We start from the raw sequence: 22,656 nt of genomic DNA on the forward strand, positions 1-22,656 counted from the left end.
AATTTACTTTCAGTGCATATTTTCTATGATTGTTATCAACACTTTAAGCATAGGTACATGCACATACATATACACAGGGAGATATTAAGGTAGACACACACATTATCTTGGCTATCATCTGCCTTGTGATTAAAGATATGGTCTAGTATAGTGTTGAAGTGAAGTCACAAAATATTTTGCAAGCGTATTATATGTCCCTGTCTCTCCATAATTACACATACTAAAACATTCATAGTCAATTCTGACTATGGCCTTATAATCTTAGTGTTGCTCACTACCAAGTAGAAGTATACTACACAAACACCCATGTAAGTATTAGTAGTAACATTGTGTTGATACATGCTTTGAAGCATATCTAAAAACAAAAACCAGCGGACTAAATACATGAATGTAAATTTAAATTCTGCTAAATGTTCTGAAAATACAAAATAAATTCGCCCCATCAAAACAAACAAATTAATATTGATATAATTTCGAGCCCCAGTCACAAAATAGCTAACCTTTCAAAATTATGCTGCACTAACTCCTGATTAAAAAACAAGACTATTATTTTAATACATACGGCTTATACATGTTATAGATGAAACAAAAACAAGCTTTGATAAAGTTATAACCTAAATTCGGGTTGTTGTTTTTTTTATCAGAAACGCATCTTGCCGACACCCCTCCCAATGGGTGTATCTCGAGTGTATGCAAGTGTAAATCTTGTCCCTTTGCATATAATTTTCGACATCTGTTCCGAAGTAAGGTCGAATTACAGAGTACTAGTAACATAATACGTAACATTATATTACTTTTTGGTTTAAAATGTCAGCTAGTTAAATGCGAGAAAGTTGCCAAAATCTTCCGCTAGTAAGAACTTGATCAGAGGATCCTAAGGGCGAACCGTAACAGTTACCCAGGAAGTAGAAGATTTCGTCTTTAGAAATGGATTTTATATTTAATTGGGCTAAAAGGTTTACAAAAACAATGCCAATCTAACATATAATGGATGGACGTACGTATGGGAAATGTTTGGGTCATATGCAGGTACGTTCAGTACGGACACAAACTGCAAACAGTTTGTAAACATTCAATGTAGCACCACTATGTTAATAGATAATTATGATAAAGTTGTTATAAGCTGTCTGTCTGCATGTCTGTATATATGTATATACGTAACTATCCAAGTGTATGTAAGACTGGCAAGATTTGTTTCCCGAAGTGCTGCTACTCAATAAAACATACTGAGCAAGTGTTACAGACACCACACGGTGAAAATGCCATTTGCTTGATCTAAAAATGAGTCATCATGTAAATCAATAACTAGTTTTCACCGGACAACAAAATTTCAAAATGTGCTTTTATCTACCTACATTTTTTGTAAACGAAATTATACATAAATAATATCGATATTTTGCAAAGAGTGAACACGTGTGGGAAAGTATTTTTTTCAATTTAAAAAAAATCTCTGGAAGATAGACCTATAGAAATTCTTAGACCATTTATGAACTAACAGCGTGTTTTATATAACTTGTAAATCCTTCGAAAATCAACGACGGCTTAGAAAGAACGTTATTAATAGTATTTGACAAAGTTTCTTGCCACTAAAAATGAATGTTACATAGAACTTAAACTTGTTATGTTACATTGTTAAGTGCAGAACAATGTTGTTTGTCTCTGACGGCACCTGCACTCGTTTTGTAGATTCGCTGATAATGTATTGTTTATTCAGAGTTCTCCCTAGTGTCATTTACAAACTGAAGGTCAACGATAAACCACAATTATACTGGCATCTGACCGGAGAGATCTCAAACCCCGAGGCTGTCAATCAAATTACCGAGTATCGAAGACAGCTGCGTCGAAAAGAAAAATATTTCCCGAGTGTTTTTTGAGCCATATTTCTTATAGCTGATCGGTTTCAGGTTGTGTATAAAATAATCATGCGGCAATGGTAGGTTTTGAATTTTATCAGTCACAGTTTATTTAGATCTATAGTCGGCTATTCAAACTAGTAAAGATAAACTTGGCAAAACAAACCAAACCGTCACGACTGCTGACATAATCATAGAGCCTCTAGATCTATAATGTTGTTGTTGTGTTGTGTCGTTGTTTTTTTGGTGTTTTTGGTGTTTTTCTTGTGGTGGTGGTGGTGGTGGTTGTGTTTGGTTGTTGTTTTGCTGGGTTTTTTTTTTGTGGGGGGGGGGTTACTTGGTTACCTAATGTTTACTAGTGTTGCGCGTGAATGGGTTGTAATGTTTGAACACAAGGTGATGGAAGTATATACTCTTCATTTAACCGCAAATAAATCCAAAACAGGAAGGGGAAACCAAGTAAAACTAAAAGGTAATGATATTCAGAAGTATATGTAGTTACTTTCAAAACAAATTCATCACCGTCAAATTAAATGGTTGGCTTTGAACATCCATTTGCGTGCCTTACAAACTTGGCTCTAACTTTAGCATTTAATACAAAGTAAATGATCATGCTGAATAAACTATACATGTATAAACTGATGTAGGTTTGGTGTTTCACTCATGTGACATATCATTTACAGCTAAGATGACGTAGGTTGGTGTTTCACTTTGAATACTACATGTATCTCACTTAGACAAGCACTAATCGGTTTTGAGGAGTGTTTAGGTAAATTATATCATTGTCACAAGTATCACAGGCTACATCATTCTAAACCAAAGCCAGGTTTTTCTCTTTATTGCATGCATGTTATTTTGATACAGAATTCATGTTGTCTATTGTTATAATGTTTTCTAATTCAATTACAGGCATGAGTTGTCCATAAAAGCCACTTCATTCATACAGAATAAGTGTTTATTAACAATTATAGTACCCGGACATAGCCAGACGATAATACGTGTAGTATATTAAACACGCCACATTCTTAGGCAGAATGCAGAATCATCCATTTTTATAGAAAAGTAACGCAGGGCTTCTGTTTTTCTGCAGAGGACAAAGTGAAAATGGAAAGCTCCCGTCGTATTTATGTCATCATAGAAACTAGTCTATATCATGAGACATGACATAAGCGAATTACTGAAGAGTGTAGATAATAATATAATTATGTCTTATTGTCTGGCCATGAGGGCAATAATAATTATGTATATTCAAACATTATGACTATGCATGCCGTCTATTGTCTGGTGTGTCTTCGTCACCTACAACTCTCATTTTACGTGTGTTAGTTTAGAAGACTACTCTTACTTTTATAAATGAATGTATAATTTATCTATTACCTGTAAAAAGCCTGGAAACTTGTTCAACACTCTTGAGAATACGTCTTTTGAAGAATGCCGCGTGACCATACGTCAACGTAGGGAAATCTAGTCCGGCAACTCTACCACGTAACACGTGAGATTTATAACACCAACAACAACAACCCACCTACTCCCTCTAATCATTACGGGATGTGTGACACATTCTATCCTAGCGATGTATTTCACAAAAGGCCGAGAGTTGTGCCAGTATTATATATACATTAGGAAACGTTAATATCTTAGTAAATCTCGAGACAAGGTGGATACCTGACATTAGGTGGTCAAGTGATATACAATGTAAGAGAAAAAACTAGAATATTGTCTATCCTTTATCTTTGCAGGTTCAAATCCTTTACCGTAGATTACTTATATGAGATGATTTGCAGTCGTAATGGTCCATCTTACATTAGACTATTAAAAGACCGACCTCTAGTATGAACTTCAGCTCGACTTAAACTTGTCAAATCTTAGGTAGAAGTCATTAGAATTAATGAAATACTTCAGATCCTATACATGCCATTCCTTGATGATATACGTAAAGTCGGGTTGCTAGCTTGAAGTTGTCATCCATTTTCCTCAACAGATTAAAGTTGTCATCTAATGTAGAACTGACCTTGCTTGTAAGTCAAGCCCTTGAAATGCTTTAAAAAATAGCTTATGTAAAATCCAATGTATCTAGCAAAATAGGATAACCAGTAATTGCTTTTTCGGAAACGGCTTTATCGATTACTTCTTGATATCCCCTATCGTACATCCGTACCATCTTCCTTTCGTACATTACATAGCAGATATACAAAAATACCAACGGGGGGGGGGGGGGATATTATAATCTGTTTCTAAACATGATTTATATTTATATCAAATTCGAGATATCAAAATATGTAACTGCAGTGTATTTATAAATTCGATATATATCACCAAATTAATTTGATTTAACACTGACAGAAATGGAATGTAAATAGCAAGAAGGATCTTTCCGTAAAATATATATGCAAACTAAGGACAATTTCAAAATACATTTTTTCTTATCAGGAATGTATACACTGTGACATTAAAGTCACTTTACGAAATGGTAAACGCGATCTTGCGAAGGGGTTAATTTTGCTAGAAGAATCAGAAATGCGTCACATATGGCCATATATTAAACATTGTTCAGGGTATGCAGTAACATAATTTTCACGTTCTTCCGATGTTTGAGAGAGGTTAGGACGGACGTGCTTATAATTAGAGTTTTAACGGCGACCGCCTATTCAATATCATGGTTCATCCATCCATCCATCCACCCATCCAACCGTCCATCAATCAATCAATCAATCAATCAATACTGTTCCGTGTGTTATGTAGATTCTTGCTTGACGTAGAACGTAGCGTGCGATTGGTTGTATATGGCTGAAGACATTTACATACAAAAAAGGAGTCAATGATGAGATATCATGTTGGTTAGCAGTGGAAATTGTTGTCATTCCTGAAGAACTGACAACCTGTATAAACTAATGATGACTGGATATATTAGGTTTACTTTAAATTTTTTGTTACGAGTGACGATACTTGTCGCTGTATTTTAAGCATACTGTGAGGAAGTCCGTATATAAGCCTTTTTATTTATCATGGATGCAGGCTTCAATTTAACATACAAATGAAAGTGAATCGGAGGAGAAAATACACGAAATTACTCGATTATCATCTACATGTTGATGAAACAGCAAGGTGTGGTGACGAATTCATTTCCTCAAAGTGGTGAATTGTAACTAGCTAGACGTTTCAGTGCTAAACTGTCGTATGAGGAGGGGGGAACTATCGCTCACTGTCTTGCGACTTAGGTAGGGTGGTCTCGTGTATAATTTCGAAGTGAGGTTCCAATTGTACAGACCGTGTTTACAACTCAAAGTACTGGAAATGAAGCGAGAAAGCAAGCATGGTGTACTTGTGTTATGCAAATTGGAAGTAAACTCCTCCCATTACAAGTTTTTTATGAACTTACAGTCATTTATTGTGGCACAAAACTGGAAATATTATTGGACGACAGTGATCTGATCCAGATGATTGGTCTTACTATTAGGTAGACATTTGTTACAACATAGTGCATTACAAGACTAGCATTTGAAAGGTTTGAAGTTTACAGATTTAGCATACCTTGCACATCTGGTACTACAAGATCCCTTTGTCCAGTACAATTGCTTTTAATGGTTCTACATTCTAGCACATCAGTCTAAACGACCTACCAATACCAATCACTCTCAATGTACCATCAATATAAAATGGCTGATACAAAGAGGGTGATCAAAGGCGGTTTTTAAATAGATGGTCTTAACATGGAAAAACATTCATTCCACTAGGAGTTCTCAAAGTTTATATCACAAAACCACTTAGACTACCAGCATATTCATAAAAGGTCGACACGAGTAAAGAAGGATCGTTTATCTCAACTGACGTCAATAGTACATTGACAGCCGACAGTAAACCCAGCCTGAATCTTGCAATAAAACAAACCAAGCCAACTGTTTAAAGGTTTCTTTGATATTTCCATTCCATCGAATCACTTTGAATATTAGTAAGTATAGCTTATATTATGCTGCGGGTAATCAAAACTTATTTTATGGTCTACTGTCACTGTAAATGTCGACAGCCTGAGGTCTAAGCTTTCAAATCTTTGAAAATGATTTAGTAATAGAAAACTAGCATTCATTGAGATATTTATAATAGCGCTTAATCTGAAGTGTTCTTCCCCTAGATTCCTTTTCAAGGCTAATAAAATGGCTGTTAATTTGAAGAGAGGTTCTGAAGACTTTATTTAAAGGGTTAAAACCTGCAGTTGCACATTCACATAAACCAGTTTGCCCTTTTAAGTAATGGTAACCCCTCCCTAATTTAATCTGATGCGTCTCCATTCATAAGGACTCACAGATGCACACTCTTGGACACGTATGAAATGTCCATCTCATTACGATTAATACAAAATATTTGTTTTCTCGAAAGTATGAGCCGTGATATAGTGAAATCAAAGCACTATATTTAAACCAGAGTAGGTTGCATCGCAGTCGGTTTAATTACGATTATTTCAGCGAAAACTATAATCATTATATCCAGGAGGCAACGCGCCATCATTGTTAATTACCGCCTTTGACGTTACTGAACTTGCAATTGTTATTAAATTAAAAGCAACCATACGCACATCACCATGTCACTCGGTTATTAAGTTCACATTTTTTTACCCATACTTTCAAATAGCATACGAGTTTAGACATGTTAGTTTTCATTAAGTTGTGACCAGTTCTGCACTTTAGCTGGCTTATGTTTTAAACTAGCATATGTGTGTCTTTTCCCGTTTCTAACTTTATTAAATTTCAAGAATTTAAAGACTTTTACATCGGTATTTTGATATTCTAAGAACTTCATCCAGTTGACGCTCAAGGGTAGTGTGTTGTGCATCTTAATGTTCGCATACGTTTTGGAAGATTTACAAACAAGAGTTTGACACTAAAACAACCAAAATTTCGTGGTTTTTTTTTAAAGCATCATGTGTAATCCCAAAGTATGTCTTGGTCTGATTTGTGTTGTCTTGTACCGACTAGATTCTCTTTTTGTCTCTTGTTGCTCAGTGACGTGCTACATGTACGGCCGTTCAACGTGCTCGACTAGATCCCCACAACCGTTTTACGGAATGCTTAATAAGCAACAACGGACAGAAAGAAAAGCAAATCGGTACAAGCGAATAGATATATCAAACCAAGATACACACGATTCTTGAAAACAATACACGATATCTTGGGATTCTACTGCCAAACTCGTTTGCAAACATAGAGAATGGAAATAGGCGTCGGCGACATTAATATAAGACATATTGTAGTACACACTAATGAACTAATATGCCCTTTGAAGACAAATTCTGAATGATGTATTCTTTGTATATGTTAAATGCACTCTATATATAACCCTTACAGTATGTTGAGTCATGCTGCAGGCTCTAACTAGGCTAGGAAATTTTGATGACGGCACGTCTCCTGATGATAGAAAATGTCACCTGAAGTAGGTCAGACAAGCTATATGAATCAGAAATAGAAATGTTGATATCGCATGGTATTGTGATCGATTGATTATTATATAAGAGTTGATAAAATAAGTTGATAAAAGTGAATCTGAAGAATGTTCCTTTTGCAATTTTCACTCATCATACTTAATAAATTAATTAGTTAAAACAGGTATAATATTATATGAATCATCATGTAAATTTGTCGATATCTTTAGACACAAATTAGTGGTGATAAATACAATAATTGTTATAGCTGTGGTAATGAACTACACCGTCACAATATCTCAAATATCAACATTGGAACGAGATCTTCCATCTGCATGTATTTGTTTGCCCGTGTTAACAAACAGTCATTTCCTTTTTATGCATTATTTATTGAAAACAGAGTACGTCCAATGTTTGGATAACTATTAACACAGGGACTGGTTTAACATATCATTAAACATTCCAATAGAATTGAGGTGTTCGAAACACACTGAATCCTGGTCATAAGAGCTTAGCATTTGGGCATTTTCTACAACAATTTACTCTAAAACAGCACACATCAAAGGGCCGTCTAACACGGATTGACAGTTCGGGTAGTCTACACGACTGGTATTTTCGGTGACCAACACCCTGTACAATTCTGACTCTCCGACGCCCCAGCGGTGGTAGTCGCTCGATCATGGATGGGTGGGTACCCCGGCTTGTTAGCGAAATTTCATATGTACCCCTTTTCCAGTTAATATTTCAATGAAAAAGAACCCCCCCCGTATACTGAATCTGGGAGAAAATCACTTCAAAAACCTCCTTTTTCCGAAATCCGGGAGGTTTTGCCTTCAACTAGCTCTGGATTTCTACACTACGGGGTTTCGACACATACACTGCACACGGAGAGAGAGAGAGAGAGAGAGAGAGAGAGAGAGAGAGAGAGAGAGAGAGAGAGAGAGAGAGAGAGAGAGAGAGAGAGAGCGAGAGAGAGAGAGAGAGAGAGAGAGAGAGAGAATAACTCGTGATAAATGCTATCATGTCACCGATATTTCCTTTTGAAAAATTACAGCCTAAATATTTGTCGTACGGTGGCGCTATGCAAACTCTGGATGAGAGCAATACAATTTTTGTGATCAGAGGGACCGTCGGACTTATGGCTAGTTAGGAATATAAAATATAAACAAATAATGCATCGACTTAATCATATGACGGGCTACCAAATGCACACAGAGTCCATTCTTATGCAGATGCATAAACTGGGCTGAGTTACATAACATGACAGCGATATTTTCAGTCAGTGCCTCTCGAAATGTTCGCTTTGTCAGATTAATGAAACTATAGCACCTTCAATATGTTATCTTTTTCATTTTATTTGCAATATGCAAGCTTTCCCAATGGGATACATACCAGAAGAAATATTTATGAAGTATAATCGACAATACCACAACATACATGTATGAAAATACACCACCACCACCTTATTAGAAGGTAACATATTTATATCTCAGACGTATATATATATGTATATATATAAGTGTCTCGATGGAGAGAACAGTGCTCGATGCAAATATTAAGTATATATATATATATATATATATATAGCTGCATTACATATATTGTATATGTGCTTACTGTACTTGTGGACATCGGTAATGTGAAATCAAAAATATACATTTTACAATTTTACAATTTATTAAACAAAATAACGTAATTGTTGGTAATGCCTTCTTTTAGCATTGTGTCGTGATAATATAAGGTATGTTCAAAAAGAGGTGTACTAACGTATTCAGAAATCTAGTAATCAAATTTATCAATAGAGACGTGATCCAAGAATAACAAGTGAATGGTTCATGTTCACCTTGGTTCTGAGATTTCGTGAATTTGGTGTTTGCTTTATATAGATTTGATTTAAACTTGGGAAGATGTACTTGATGAAAAGAAATATAATTAGTTTCTTAGCTTTTAATGTAAGTTGACAACAATGTTCGCAGTTTATCACCATTTCACGTCAAGGTATCAGGAATGCAGTCATTGGATACATGCAATGCCAATTCCACAGTTTCTATGATAGTACTGTCTGTACTGTCTCGTTTAGAGAAGATCCATAATCTATTTTGGCTAGGAGATTCGTGTAGCATGCCCTCTTGAGGATGAAACATGAACGAAGGTTTATGTGCTGAAGTCATTGTATATTGTCTTAGTGCAATTGTCAAACGAATTGGGAAATGTATTTCGACTGAACCATATTTAAAAAAGAAGAAGATAATAATATCTATATTGAGATAAACGAACTATTTGAACATGATTACACTCGGGTATGGTGTCGCGAAGATAAATTTAGTTTAAGTGGCACATACACTTTTGAAAGAGAATACGTCATACTACGTCGTGAAAAGTAAGTGTAAGTTCTATGTTGTGAAAAAAAATGTGATTGTAATTGTGGTCTGAGGACATTCCGAGTCTTCCTGTCAATCGGCCTAACGTATCTTTAAAGATAAATTTATCTGCGTAGGCTAATGAGGTCACACAGGATATTTTCTCTTTTTCCTGATATTTCAAGGTGATAAATGTGTATTTACAGCCGACTATTTCATTATTTAAACTAGAGATCCACTAAACTGCAATAAAAGCAAAACTAACCTGGAGAGAAAACAGTTGAAAGAGAATATTAATCTACACCAAGTACTAAATTGTACTGATTAAAATACAGGCATTGTATTATTCAAATATGTGAGTTCATATATACGGACAGCTAGTTCTAAATGAGGAAGTTGTAGTCGATCTACACCTTACAAGAAAAGTTGAAAATGAATACACTTACGACAAAAATAAATTGCGTGATTTATACACAGTCTTAGGTATTGTACAACATATTATGTAAATGTTTCAATTTAAACATGTTACAGATACTTTATACACATTTTTTTCAATTGCTTAAAAAACACGATTATACCGTATATACAGTAGTAACAAACCTCCCGGTACATATAGCGTATGATTGAAGAAGAAATAACAGCTGTCTCTTCTTGTAATATGTTGTTCATACAAACATCTAAACACTTCAAAGTGACTTACGACACCAGTAAATTACTCAAGCTTTCGGTTTACTAAGATAGACGCAAACTAAATACATTGTTCTTAAACACGTGGTAGATTACACACGTGGGTGATAGCGGTTCCTCTGTCGTGTGATTCTAATCAATTAACATAGTGATTAACATGGTGTAAACATTGGAAGTCCCAAAACAGCACTGCAAGTTCGTGGAACTGTAAATAGACTAGTTTTCAGAGACTATAATAAATCAATGTCCATTCAATAGTTTATCACTGTCGTATCAACATGTTGTCACAATAGTTTTAGTTTGTGTATATCTTAGAAAACCAAAAGCTCAACTATCATCGTAATATCTACGTTACTTATTAGCGATAAATGGGCGCCATCTACTGTTCGCTTTTTGAGTGCATTTAACATCCAGTACCAAAATGTCGACTGCTGTGTGGCAAGTCTATAAGCTTAGCTATCAATCAGTTTACAGTGCTAACTAAAGATAACATATTGTGTCACCCTCAGCGTGCCTACACAATTGTATCAAGTGTGATATCATGAAATTGATTTCTGGTGTTCTCATTAGCATCACATGTCGGCACTGTCCAGAAGGTTTCAAACTGGTAGTACTGTTATTCAGATACAATCAATAACGCGATAGGTTTTGCGATGAATTTAAAACCTAAAATGTCTATAAAGCTTCAATGGGTGTACATGTAAGTTTGACATTGTAAGATATTGCCTTACACTACACCGACTGTTTATCTAGTAATCCCACTATGATTTATCATTTATATTTGACAATTAACTATGAATGCGTCTCATAAATTGATATACTGCATTATATATGTTCAAGAATACATTTGTATCTCGATTTTAGCTATGCCCTGCTTCAAAACCACATTCTGGTACGTCGACCATAACGAACTATCCTAAAAGTAATTGGAACCATAAACACTCTACCTTTTTACGACAGTAGTATAAGTTATAGGACAATTTAAGATCTTGCTCATCACATCGTATCAAATGTGTGACTTGGGCATTATACATCAACTCGTAACCAGTATGTGTGGTCACGCTACTACCATCTTTATTACCAAGAGATAGAGAAAGTGCATTACGGCGACTTTATTCAAAGGCTAACACTGGCAATAAATGTCATATTGGAACAACAAAATACTTCGAAAATCCCTTGAAGGGGTCAAAATTTGTTTACAAGTATACGCTGCAAACTGCACGTTGCAACGCATGAACATTAAACCAGTGATTCATTATCCCCTCAAACAATCAAATCACAACTCTCAGGAACTATAGATAAACTGTGATTAAAGCCTTCATTAAACATTGAACATCACGGGGCATTGACCTACAAACCGTACTAGAAATAAAATATTAACCCCATGAAATAACGACCTATCCGTCCTCAGATCCCAACTCAAAACATGAGTTATGAGTTAAAGAAGAGTGTCGATCAGGTCATATTCATTATTTGTTTGAACATCTGTTATCGCCAGTATTATTAGGCTTGCCATTATTTCAGCTGACAATCCAGCTTAAATATATTTCTATATCTTCGTGAACTATTATCGTTTCAAATGGGGATCGGAGAAAATTTTTTGTAATCAAAAGTATGGCCTGCAAGTATGATAAATACATTTGTTATTTTCCGACGCTGATGTTCCAATTTTGAGGACTTTAGCGCGGACAGGAAGATTATTCCCGAAATGTCAGTTTTGATAACCCTCCTTCGACCGTAGACATTCTTTTTACAACTAAGATTCTTGTGTTAGACAGTAATATGACTCAGTTTTTAAAGTGATCAAGGGTTGTTATTTCCTCAGTAAAATACATGTAGAAATGTTACATGTGTTAGCCATACAATATAACTTAAAGGAACCCATTTAAAGGTATCACAACTAAGCAGTTTGTGCCTACGTCTGTATTGATATCAGTAACATTCAGAGTAAAATTATAACATCTACAACCTTACTCACTTTCATGCTCTCATTACACTAAATACCGATAACACACTGAGTATTCAGCTTCATATGTTGTAATTCTTCTCAGAATACAAAAGGAATAACAAATTTCATCGTCGTTACAGCCGATAGCTTGGCGTATAAAAGTTAAGTAATGATGTCCACATCCTTTGCTTCTGAGTCACAAAACAATTCGAGATGAACAATAAACCCGGTTGTTATACAGCTGGTATTTATCAACAACACCATTCACTTTAATATAACAATATATCTATATACTAACATATAGTGTTAAATAATTACTTTGTTTAGTATTCTTAACATTATTACTTACATTATGAATGACAGAAAGATTGATAATTAATGCAAAAAGTGTACATCATTTGTGCCCCGAATACCGTAAACATAAAACATCTTATCTCTGAAATGACATAATAACCATTTAAGTCTCCTATAGTTTGAAAATTATTCAATTTACAAATATTTCTCATATATACAGAATGAATTATGTATTTAAATGATGTCAAAAGTTAACATTTTTAACTTCTGATAGCAATATATAAATATTAAATACTTACATAAAACGGTTACTGTGATATTTAAACATGTTTCAATGAATACAATAATATGTGCAACCTTTTATATGAAACAAAAATAACCCAAGAAAAAAATTCAGTTTTGACCCGTGTCTATCAAAGTTATCAAAACCAAAAAACTGTTTAACCTTGAAGCAAAAATATATATCAGAGTTTTTTAATACTAATTGTTACAATTCAGTGAGTGTTATGAAGGACCGAATCAAATACATTGCCCGGGTAAATGGTCCGTGCAAATTTGTGCCAGGGTTCAACTATGGTGCAAGAAAACGTTCTTCTTGATAGCTGTCGTATTCTTCACATTTAATGGTGATGCTCCGTATAGCTTCTCTCTTTTTTATTTATTTCTCTCGCTCGGCAAATTCGCAGCTACACTTATTAGACAGTCTTCCAGTAAACCTTTAAAAGTAGATATATAATTTGTACTGTCACTTCATAAATCGCATTGACTTGATTACCTTTATTAGAAACACCCTTTTAATTATATTGGTTTACTCATCACAGTCTGTCCTAGACAATTACTGTGAACGGTACACAAAAACCACGAATACATTTACGAACTTCAAGGCACTGCAGCAACCAACACATTAAAATAATGGGCTGTGTCCAAGGCCCCTTCTTCAGTGATTTCTTTTTACACAACGTACACAATCCATACATGAAACATGACATCACACAGTTCACTACACAGGTTGCATTAAATACTGGTTAATGGCGCAGGTCTGCTAGCCAAGGTAATTAAATTTTGTAAACTGTATTAATCACAATTAAAACTCCCCATTGCTCTCAACACAAATGATGTTTTTTAACAATCCTGTTCTTGAAGCACCCTCGAAGTCCCGTCTCTACACCGTTTCAATCTTTTCAGTGCTATCATATTTTGTTTGCACCAACATAATTGTATTTTTTGATGTTTGTGTTTCCATCGACGTCTGTTTCGTCCTGAGAACGCAAGTTTGGGAAAAAAGAAAAGAAAAATCGGTTATAAAAGAACACGAAGATGAAATGGTCGTTGGATCAGCTTTCAATATTACAGATACTTTGCATGATGTCACTTCGATCGCAGTCACACAGAAGAAGTTAAAATGTTTAACTTAAAGCAGCAAGGTAATCGTGCAACAATTAATATAGTCTCCTCATGCATCCACACGTTATCCATAAATGTTTAGCCGCTTTATTAGGAAGCAAGACATTCCCATGCTGTTAATAATTAACATATCTGGTTTCTTCATGCACCACAACTACATGTTAATTCATCCGGTGCGTTAAGTTGTAACAAGTCCTTTAACACTTTGAAACAGTACTTATGCTACGCTGACTCATTCTTAGGCTTGATCGAGAAACAGTTGTTAGTATCGTACCAGACCTTCCAAGTTTGCGTTTCCTCATTCCAACGGCGTGAAGAAATGCGGTACGAAACTTGCTGGATGCAATGTTGTACACAACGGGATTGACAGCCGAATTTAAGTAGAACATCACTCTGAAAAATATGACTATGCTCAGATGACCTTTAACCCCAAGGGATGATAGCTGTTCCTCCGTGGCAAATGAGAAGTATAGATTAACCACGCGTTCTGGGAGTAAACAGAGAAAGAACAAGGTAACAACAGTGAGGAGCATGTACACAACACGGCGCCGGGCTCCTTTCGACGCGAGAGCGGAGGAGTTAGACATTAACTTCTGCTCTTGGGGATGATCATCCTTCTCGTTGGTATGATCGTGATTGTGCTTGGTCAGTGTTTGTCTCGATGTTGTTAACCTGTGATTGGCTTTGTATTTGGAAATTTCATTGTTAGTGGATGTTCTTGATCTGGCAATTGTCATTGAGTCTTCAGACTTTAAAGTTGGGTTTGCGTAGTTCAGGGTCCGGATGATGTTGAAATAAAGTATGCTGAGCAGGAACATTGGTAGTGCAAAGAACACTAATGGAATCACAAACATCATATATATGGCAGATGCAAGATTCATGGTATATGTGCGACAGTCATACACGATATTTCCGTCAGCATCATGGCGTGGTTCATGAACAGTTGACATTATATTTGGCACAGTTGATAGACTGGCTACAATCCAGATCAGAAAGCATATTTTGATTGTCTTTCCGGGAGTGCACTTGTACTGAGCTTTCAATGGATAGCAGATGGCATAGAAACGCTCTATTGCCAATGAAACCAAAGTCAGGACGGAGGCATGCGCTGTTGTTCTATCTAGAAATGGACTCAGCTTGCCTGAAAGAGAAATAAGTAGAAAAGGTATTAATTAAGATAAATAGTACTATCTTCAATTAGGCGTAATACTGTAAAAATGCATTGGTTACACTGTCACAGCTATACTTGTTAATAGATAACTGTTGAACTTCCAATCTAAAACGTTTATGCAGGGGCTAGTCTCATTGAGGTAGCAATTTCAAGGTTAGTAAGGTCAATACAAATTGGCTTATATCCACACTGGTGGTATTATATTTTATTTCCTCTCTCCAACATTTGAAGACGGAGATTAAACACCGTCTGTACTACTGTACTGAATAAGGTTAACTAGTTTATAGTCTGGGCAATGACCCGCAAATGTATGTGTTTTCAGCTGTATACGTCATCACTCATGAAGTCGACGTTACTAAAGCACACAACGATGCACACATGCTCATTACATGTAATTGCCCTAGGGCCAACTGATGGGGAGCGGTAAAGTTAAACTACGATGGCCGATGTCTCGTAAACGAATAATTACAAATACAAATTCCTTTATAGTCATGTTATTACTTCGGTTCATTAGTCATGTTATTACAACGAGAAGTCGAATTAGGAAGAGAGTAATACGTTTTGATGAAAGTTTTAAAAGTTACATTGTTATCCATTGAAAACCCATTCAGAGATTGATTGTCAGTGAGTGAAAAGTTGTTTACGATCAATACGTAGTAAAAACTCTTCAGTAATAATGATGCAATGACTACTTAAGTCTTGGTCCAAAGGAATATTGAGTATTTCGCAAATGGAATATGTTTTATCTGTCTGAACTTAAGGTACTCAAGTATTTTATCGATTTCTTTATGGTCGTTTGAATTGTATGTCAAAGTTGACACGTATACTTTCAGAGAGACCAGTAGAATGTTAGTGCTGACATTAAAAGAGTTATGTCAGGGGAATAAAGAATCTTTTAAATCGGGCGTAAGATACTGCACTTTACACATTCGCTGATCATTGAAAACATTTTTGGCAAATATTAAACACGCATTCCCTGGCCATGAGGACATCATAGACCTCTACCTCCCAGAAGACTTTAATGAACGACTATTTCTCTTGGCAGAAAGCCGATGGGATTGTTACACAAAGAGTACAAGGATGATGTTTCTTCTTATTATACCATGCACAAGCCAAGATATTTTCTTTCAACAGAAAATTTAGATTATTTACCCTGGTCATTCTACGCCACGACAGCCCGTGTGTACGTCACTGCGGTTCTGTGGTACTCTGAATATGAGTCAAAACTCTCCAAACCGCCGTTAGTTTACAAGATTGTTCATGAGTTATGCTTGAGGAGGTGTAATTATATTATTTCCCAATACTTCTCTTTTTTCAGCCGGAAAATACTCGTTATAATATGTGAATGGCCAAATCATTGTGACGTTTTGGTTGAAAATTAGTTATTCACTGTTTTTTGACATGGAAATATTTTATTGTTGTTTTCTTAGAACTGAATAGTAAGTATAGTATGGCACTTATAGTTCCATGAAATGCCTTTGTTACCAATTAAACCGAGGAACGTCATCACCAGTTATCAACCTACACACTCTAAAATGATATGCACATCAAAAATATATCACAGTGCGTGATTAGTCATAATTTCTGAAAGGCGTTAATAGATCTGGTAATGTGCTTCGATTTATGAATTTTTTTAAAGATTAAACTTGAAATAAATATAAACCAGGGAATCGATAGTTCAAATTAGGAGGCGAAAGATGTATATGCACACACACACACACACACACCCAGAGGCGAAATCTTTCAAACATTTACCTGTTTTAATGAAACACAAGGCCACGACAATATTTGAAAATATGTGCATAAACACCAGTAACTCTGCATGCTTTATAACTTGAGTGAGTTGATTAATTGTTACTTCAGCTGCAGTTTATTAGAACTACACACAAAACTGTTGTCTCTTGCAATCGCGTTCAGACAATGTCTCTGAAAGAACGTGTACCATGTGGTAACTCCCATTGTTAAGGCAATGTTACAGTAAGCCCTTGTTAGTAACAGAAAATATTAATTGGATTTATTATGTCAGGCACTGCGGTATTTGCATAACCATCGCTATAAAATAGCTCAAATAAAACAACATTCATGGTTTTGCTTAAAACCTGAAGGACTGTCTCCATGTCTTTCATCCACGAAATACAAATCACACAGTATCAGCGGTATTGGCTTAGAGTGTCCTACATACTTTTCGTTACAAAGTAGACTTTCAAGTAATGTCCCTGATTACAGTACAATGTTGTGCGGCAAGTCATTCTTGTGTTCTGACGTAGTAACGAATTAAATTTCGAAACCCATCAGTTTCAATGGTATTCTTTGATGGAGTAATTCGTTAATGACGTCATGTATGGGTAATTAGGCGAAACCAAACCCAGATTATTGCAGTCTGACGTATGGAACGGTACACTGCAGTAGGAATAAGGTTTCATTTCGATTTAGTATCATCCGGAGGCTATTGAAATTTTGAAATTGGATTTTTCTAACTTTTTTGTCACATTTTTTGTCACAGTATTATGTGTATATGTGAAAATTCCTTCACCTGTTTTGCGATTTATTGATCATAATGTTAACTAAAGGTGTGGAGAATTCGTTAGAAAGTAACATTAAAATACAGCAGATTTCTAAACTTCGTACACCTGGATTTCAATTACTTGTTTCTCAGTATGACTGATGCTGTTAATCAATATCTTTGCTATATCATTGATATATTAATCAATATTTACTCCAACCACTGTAGAATTCAAATAAATAATGGCAATAGATCAGTGCAATACCCACTTCTTAGTTACCATCGAATCCTCGCCACAATTATTTTCACTCTTGTATTCACTAAAGTCTTATATCTCGGCCTTATGAAAAGTATTGTACGTATACTTCAAGAACGTACCATATGCAGGTACCATGCGTTGGTGTCATTATATGATTACCTACAAAAGACTCCAGAAGAATTCAGATGATGCCTTATTACAACGATATAAGGAATCAAGCTGTGGAAAGGGAAAGTTGTCCATGCCTCCTGTTTTACATAACGGAAAGGTAATCTCTGTGACGTTAAAAGAGATTGATTCCGGCACTTAACCACAGATTCCACTATGACGTGACACTTTACTGAAGGAAGACTTTGAACCCATGCTGGATGCATCCTGTGATGAAGATTAAACAAATTGGAGTTACGTATGCTTTATCAAATACAGTAATGAATGACGACTCTCGTTAGTCGTGGTGACATTTGTCTATTTATGTGCAAATGAACCAAATTAAGAAGGATTTGTGTGGTAGACCAGATGAAATATACTGTACGTTAGATACCAAATGTCGAACTCTCATCTGAAAGTTACGTTAATATACAATATTACTTTTATCCGTACAGCATTATATAAAACACAAATGTGTTATAACCCCATAAAATAGTAACAAATAGTCGCAAATTCTTGGTTTCTTGCCACTATGTTATGCAAATATAGACCCTGGCGGTAAAGGAAGACAAACTGCGTATGCATATCATGGCCAAAAAGTATGCATATATATTACGATGTATACCTACAGATAGATGCACTTAGTTGAATTAAATTTGCTAGGAGTATAATTCATCTGAAGAGTATCCGATCGAGGGTATGATATGTACGACTTTGCTTTAAATTAAATTATGTAATCGGTGAGAAAGGTTTATCAACTTCAAAGTAAACCATATGCAATACGTCACATTGTCATATTGCGCTTTCGGTTCATGAAGCTTTTATTTTTTTATCCGTTCGTGTGCTTACTGTAAATAATATGTTCATCATTATATTGGTTAAGTGTCACATACCACAAGGTATTACACGTCCGACAAGCAAATGCAATTTCTGTAAATGAAATCAAGACAAATATCCGATGCTGCTATTGTGATTCCGCGTATGGTGGCGCCGTCTTACAAGAAAAGGTTATTATTGTTAATCGACTTGTCAATGTTAACAAGAAATAAGTAACGCTACAGCTGAAATGACCCATCTTTTTAAAAGTTAGTCTTGACTCACGCGTTCCTTTCCCGCCGACAAAGGGAATAAATAGGACAAATTTGGCGGCAAAATGTCATTTTACTTTGTGACTGCACTATTAATAGAACAGCAAATATGAGGAGAAAATAAAATAAAATGAAACATGATCGCTGCATGTTTACATGAAAGTAGGGAATCGCCTGACGATCATGCTTAGATGCACAACAAAAGAGAACGGCAGTCAGTTTGCAAATAGCTATGCACACAAATCAAACTTTCAAAATTATCAGTATACACTCACTGAATTATGTATTACTAAGAATATGTATTCATTTTGAAATTTATAATGGTATTTATATATTATATACTTAACCGGACAAATTTAGAAGGTCGGAAATCACAACTCACGATTTTGCGATCATCAGATGACGAAATAAGTTTATCAAGGTCTATGTGTTCACGCATGACGTTGGTTAATTCATTGCTAACAAGATGGCCACTAATCTACTTCTTATGTGTTTGGCGAGGCAGTATTTACAAAACCAACTCAGATCGTTTGTTGAGTAATTTGCGTTTATCATCAGCTTGAGTATACATAGTTTTTAAACACATATTTCTTCGTATTAGTATAATTATAAGCCGTTGCTTTAATAATGGTCCACTTAATGCTGTATGTTGATCCTTTCCTTTCAGACCCCAATTGTATTTAGTTCCATTAGAATTGATGCAGTACTTCACGATATCGTGTCCATAGATGGACAGGTAGACAAAGATACAGGCACAGACGCGGCCAAAGACACATAGACAGAGGCATTACATTACATTACATTAACTTACGGAAGGTAAAAGGAAAGCGATTGATTGAGTGGCAAACCAATGTACGCTTGATGGATAAGACATAAGGAGTTCATTTCATACTTATGCCACCTCAAGAAACTGTGTTCAAACGATAGTAGCCTTTGCCTTCTCCAACACGACGTGACGCATTCATGCACTTTTATGTTCACAGGGCATCGATGAAGATTAAGATATTTTGTTCTGGGAAGGTTACATTTATCTCAAGGAAAAAAGCATCTGCCGTGAATGATTGGTGAATATGATTAAGGCTTACGACAGCCTAAATCCATTAATGATGCATTTGAGAAGAGATTTGATAAATGGGAAATTTAATAAAGTCGTGCGCATACTATTCACAATCCAGACGACTTATACACCCACGCCGAAAGACTCTTCACGTCGGCTGCTTATAAAAGTGAGAGGACACGTTGTAACCTCTGTTTAACTGAGACATTTTGTACAATCAATGCTGAAAAGAGTGTGTACTGAACAAAAAATATATAAATATATAATGGCATGACTCAACAATTACAGTTTGTGAATGAAATTATCTTTTATATGTACTCGCATGAATTGGTCGATGTGGGCGACTTAAACTTGAAATTTGAAAGCAAAGATTACAACATCAGATAGTTGTATACAGAACTGTAAAATCCATTATCTAACTGGTACTTCGACGGACAAATCTAGTCATTTCCTGTTCATATTATTCCCAGTTAATAAAACTTTTTATGTAATGCCATGTTTATACCATGTTCTTACCATGACAATCAAATTTCGGCGACAAAAATCCAGGCCAGTGACAGTTTTGAGGTGTATCATCATGCTAGCATATCGTACATGACGTCCTGTGTATTAGACAATTTGATTAGTTGTATTGTTGATCTACAAGCGACTGAATTTAGCAATTCATAAATAACGCATTTGAATGTAAATGAAACCACGGCCTCTTGACGTCTTGCAATCTTTTTTGGAAGGTGCCGTAAGAGAGGCTGTGGTTTACGACGACAGTAAAGAATAGGTGGATTGATTCATAAAGGCTTACAGAATGAATGATAACCCTACTCCAACTTAGAGCTTGTATACAAAAAACACTCATAAAGAGATTTATTTTGAGTTTTGTCAACGATATCATGTAGGCGTCAGTATGCTTCTAACCGGTGGTAATGGTTTTGCAATAGTTCACACGCTGTCTTCCATTTACCTAATCCTTACTGTGAACATATAGTACACCCCATTGAGAGGTCTTTACTCTATTAGAGGGAAAACAGCCTTGACCTTTCTCTAAACAAGATTATCAAAGTAAGTAGGTGAATTTGAAATTGCATTTACATTTTATAGATTTCAATTGGCAATGTGATCCATTTAATATGGCCAGCCTAGTCTTTCGATCACAATTGCCTACATTTACAGAGGGGTTATGATACAAGCTATAACATCGTAAAAATGACTCACACAAACAGTGAGAAACATACTCCGTTATCACAGCTTTGAAATTGAAAGTGTTTTTACATGTATCCATAAAGACTATTAGGAAGTAATGAGGTGAGGCAATGGGCAAGGAAAATGAGTAACTTATATATATATATATATATATATATATATATATATATATATATATATATATATATATATATATATATATATATATATATATATATATATATATATATATTCATGTGATTTCGTAAAGCTGATCGTTCCAAATATTTTTGTAGTTCCGGCAACTAGGAGGTACTATTGGTGAACAACGTGCCAAAAATTGATAAGTGATTATTCATGCGAGTCCTTGTTTAAGAAGTGTTTATCTCTGCGTGAACATGTATACTTTCCAGCAATTAAGCAAAACCAGGTACAACCTGAATGTTTGTCGTGGAGTTTTATACTCCTGTTGACTAAGGAGCAATCCAGTCTTCCTCGAGCTGTTCACATGTAGCTAAACATCAGTTGGTTCTGGAAAACATGCTTTGATGTAAACCAGCTAGTGCAAGTTTTAGTTTACGGCGCATGTGGATTACCAAAGTCATTATTAAAACTGGGGGTATAAGCTTGAAGTGTTGATTATTGCAAACTGGTAGCTATGATGTTTTTAAACTTCAAAAGCAGCTGTTATTTAATCCTCTTGTCTACTGATACCTGAATAGTCAAAATGAGCAAAATATGCTAATAAGAAACAATACAGTGCAGTAACTGTCGGTATATTTTCACTCAAATGTAAACCAATACATGGCAAATCCCTGAGAAATCAATATTTTGAAAAAAGATATATACCACAGACAAAGACAAAACAGGACACCTGAAGCCTATAGAGTAGAAATAATAACCTTGTGCTACACACTTTTGTAAATGTGACTGAATTTAGCTTGTTAGTGATAGATCTTGTCCAAATCTAATCAGTTCTTAAGGTGACAGTACACAGATGTTTACTGAGTTTCGTTACAAACAGCCTAGTAGTTGTGGAGCTATCGTTTACACACGCACACACTCCCATAACCCACTACATTACCCCTCCTTGGGAGAGGTAATAATGCTTCTTGCATGATATACCTATGTGTTCTTTTCGATCCGATTTCATAAGAGTAATGGATTGAAAGACGGGTATAGTAAGCAGACTTGTCGAATTAAATGAAAAAACACTGAATGGGGAGCAGACCCTGCACAACATGTAGTAACAATCAACTTCCGCGCCACATCTTTATGAAGCTGTTGAATCCTTTC

The 22,656-nt window shown here is 35.4% G+C and overlaps 1 protein-coding gene across 1 annotated transcript in view; it reads right to left on the minus strand.

Annotated features, from left to right (window-relative positions):
• Window positions 1-14,156: 14,156 nt before the first annotated feature.
• LOC144446231 (growth hormone secretagogue receptor type 1-like) overlaps window positions 14,157-22,656 on the minus strand; it is a 29,455-nt gene continuing 20,955 nt past the window's right edge. The window contains exon 2 of the mRNA XM_078135983.1: window positions 14,157-15,100. Within this exon, the coding sequence (XP_077992109.1) occupies window positions 14,157-15,100 (944 nt within the window). The remainder of the gene's footprint in view (window positions 15,101-22,656) is intronic.

The sequence above is a fragment of the Glandiceps talaboti genome, chromosome 15 (genome assembly GCF_964340395.1).
Source record: "Glandiceps talaboti chromosome 15, keGlaTala1.1, whole genome shotgun sequence".
NCBI classification, from domain to species: domain Eukaryota; kingdom Metazoa; phylum Hemichordata; class Enteropneusta; family Spengelidae; genus Glandiceps; species Glandiceps talaboti.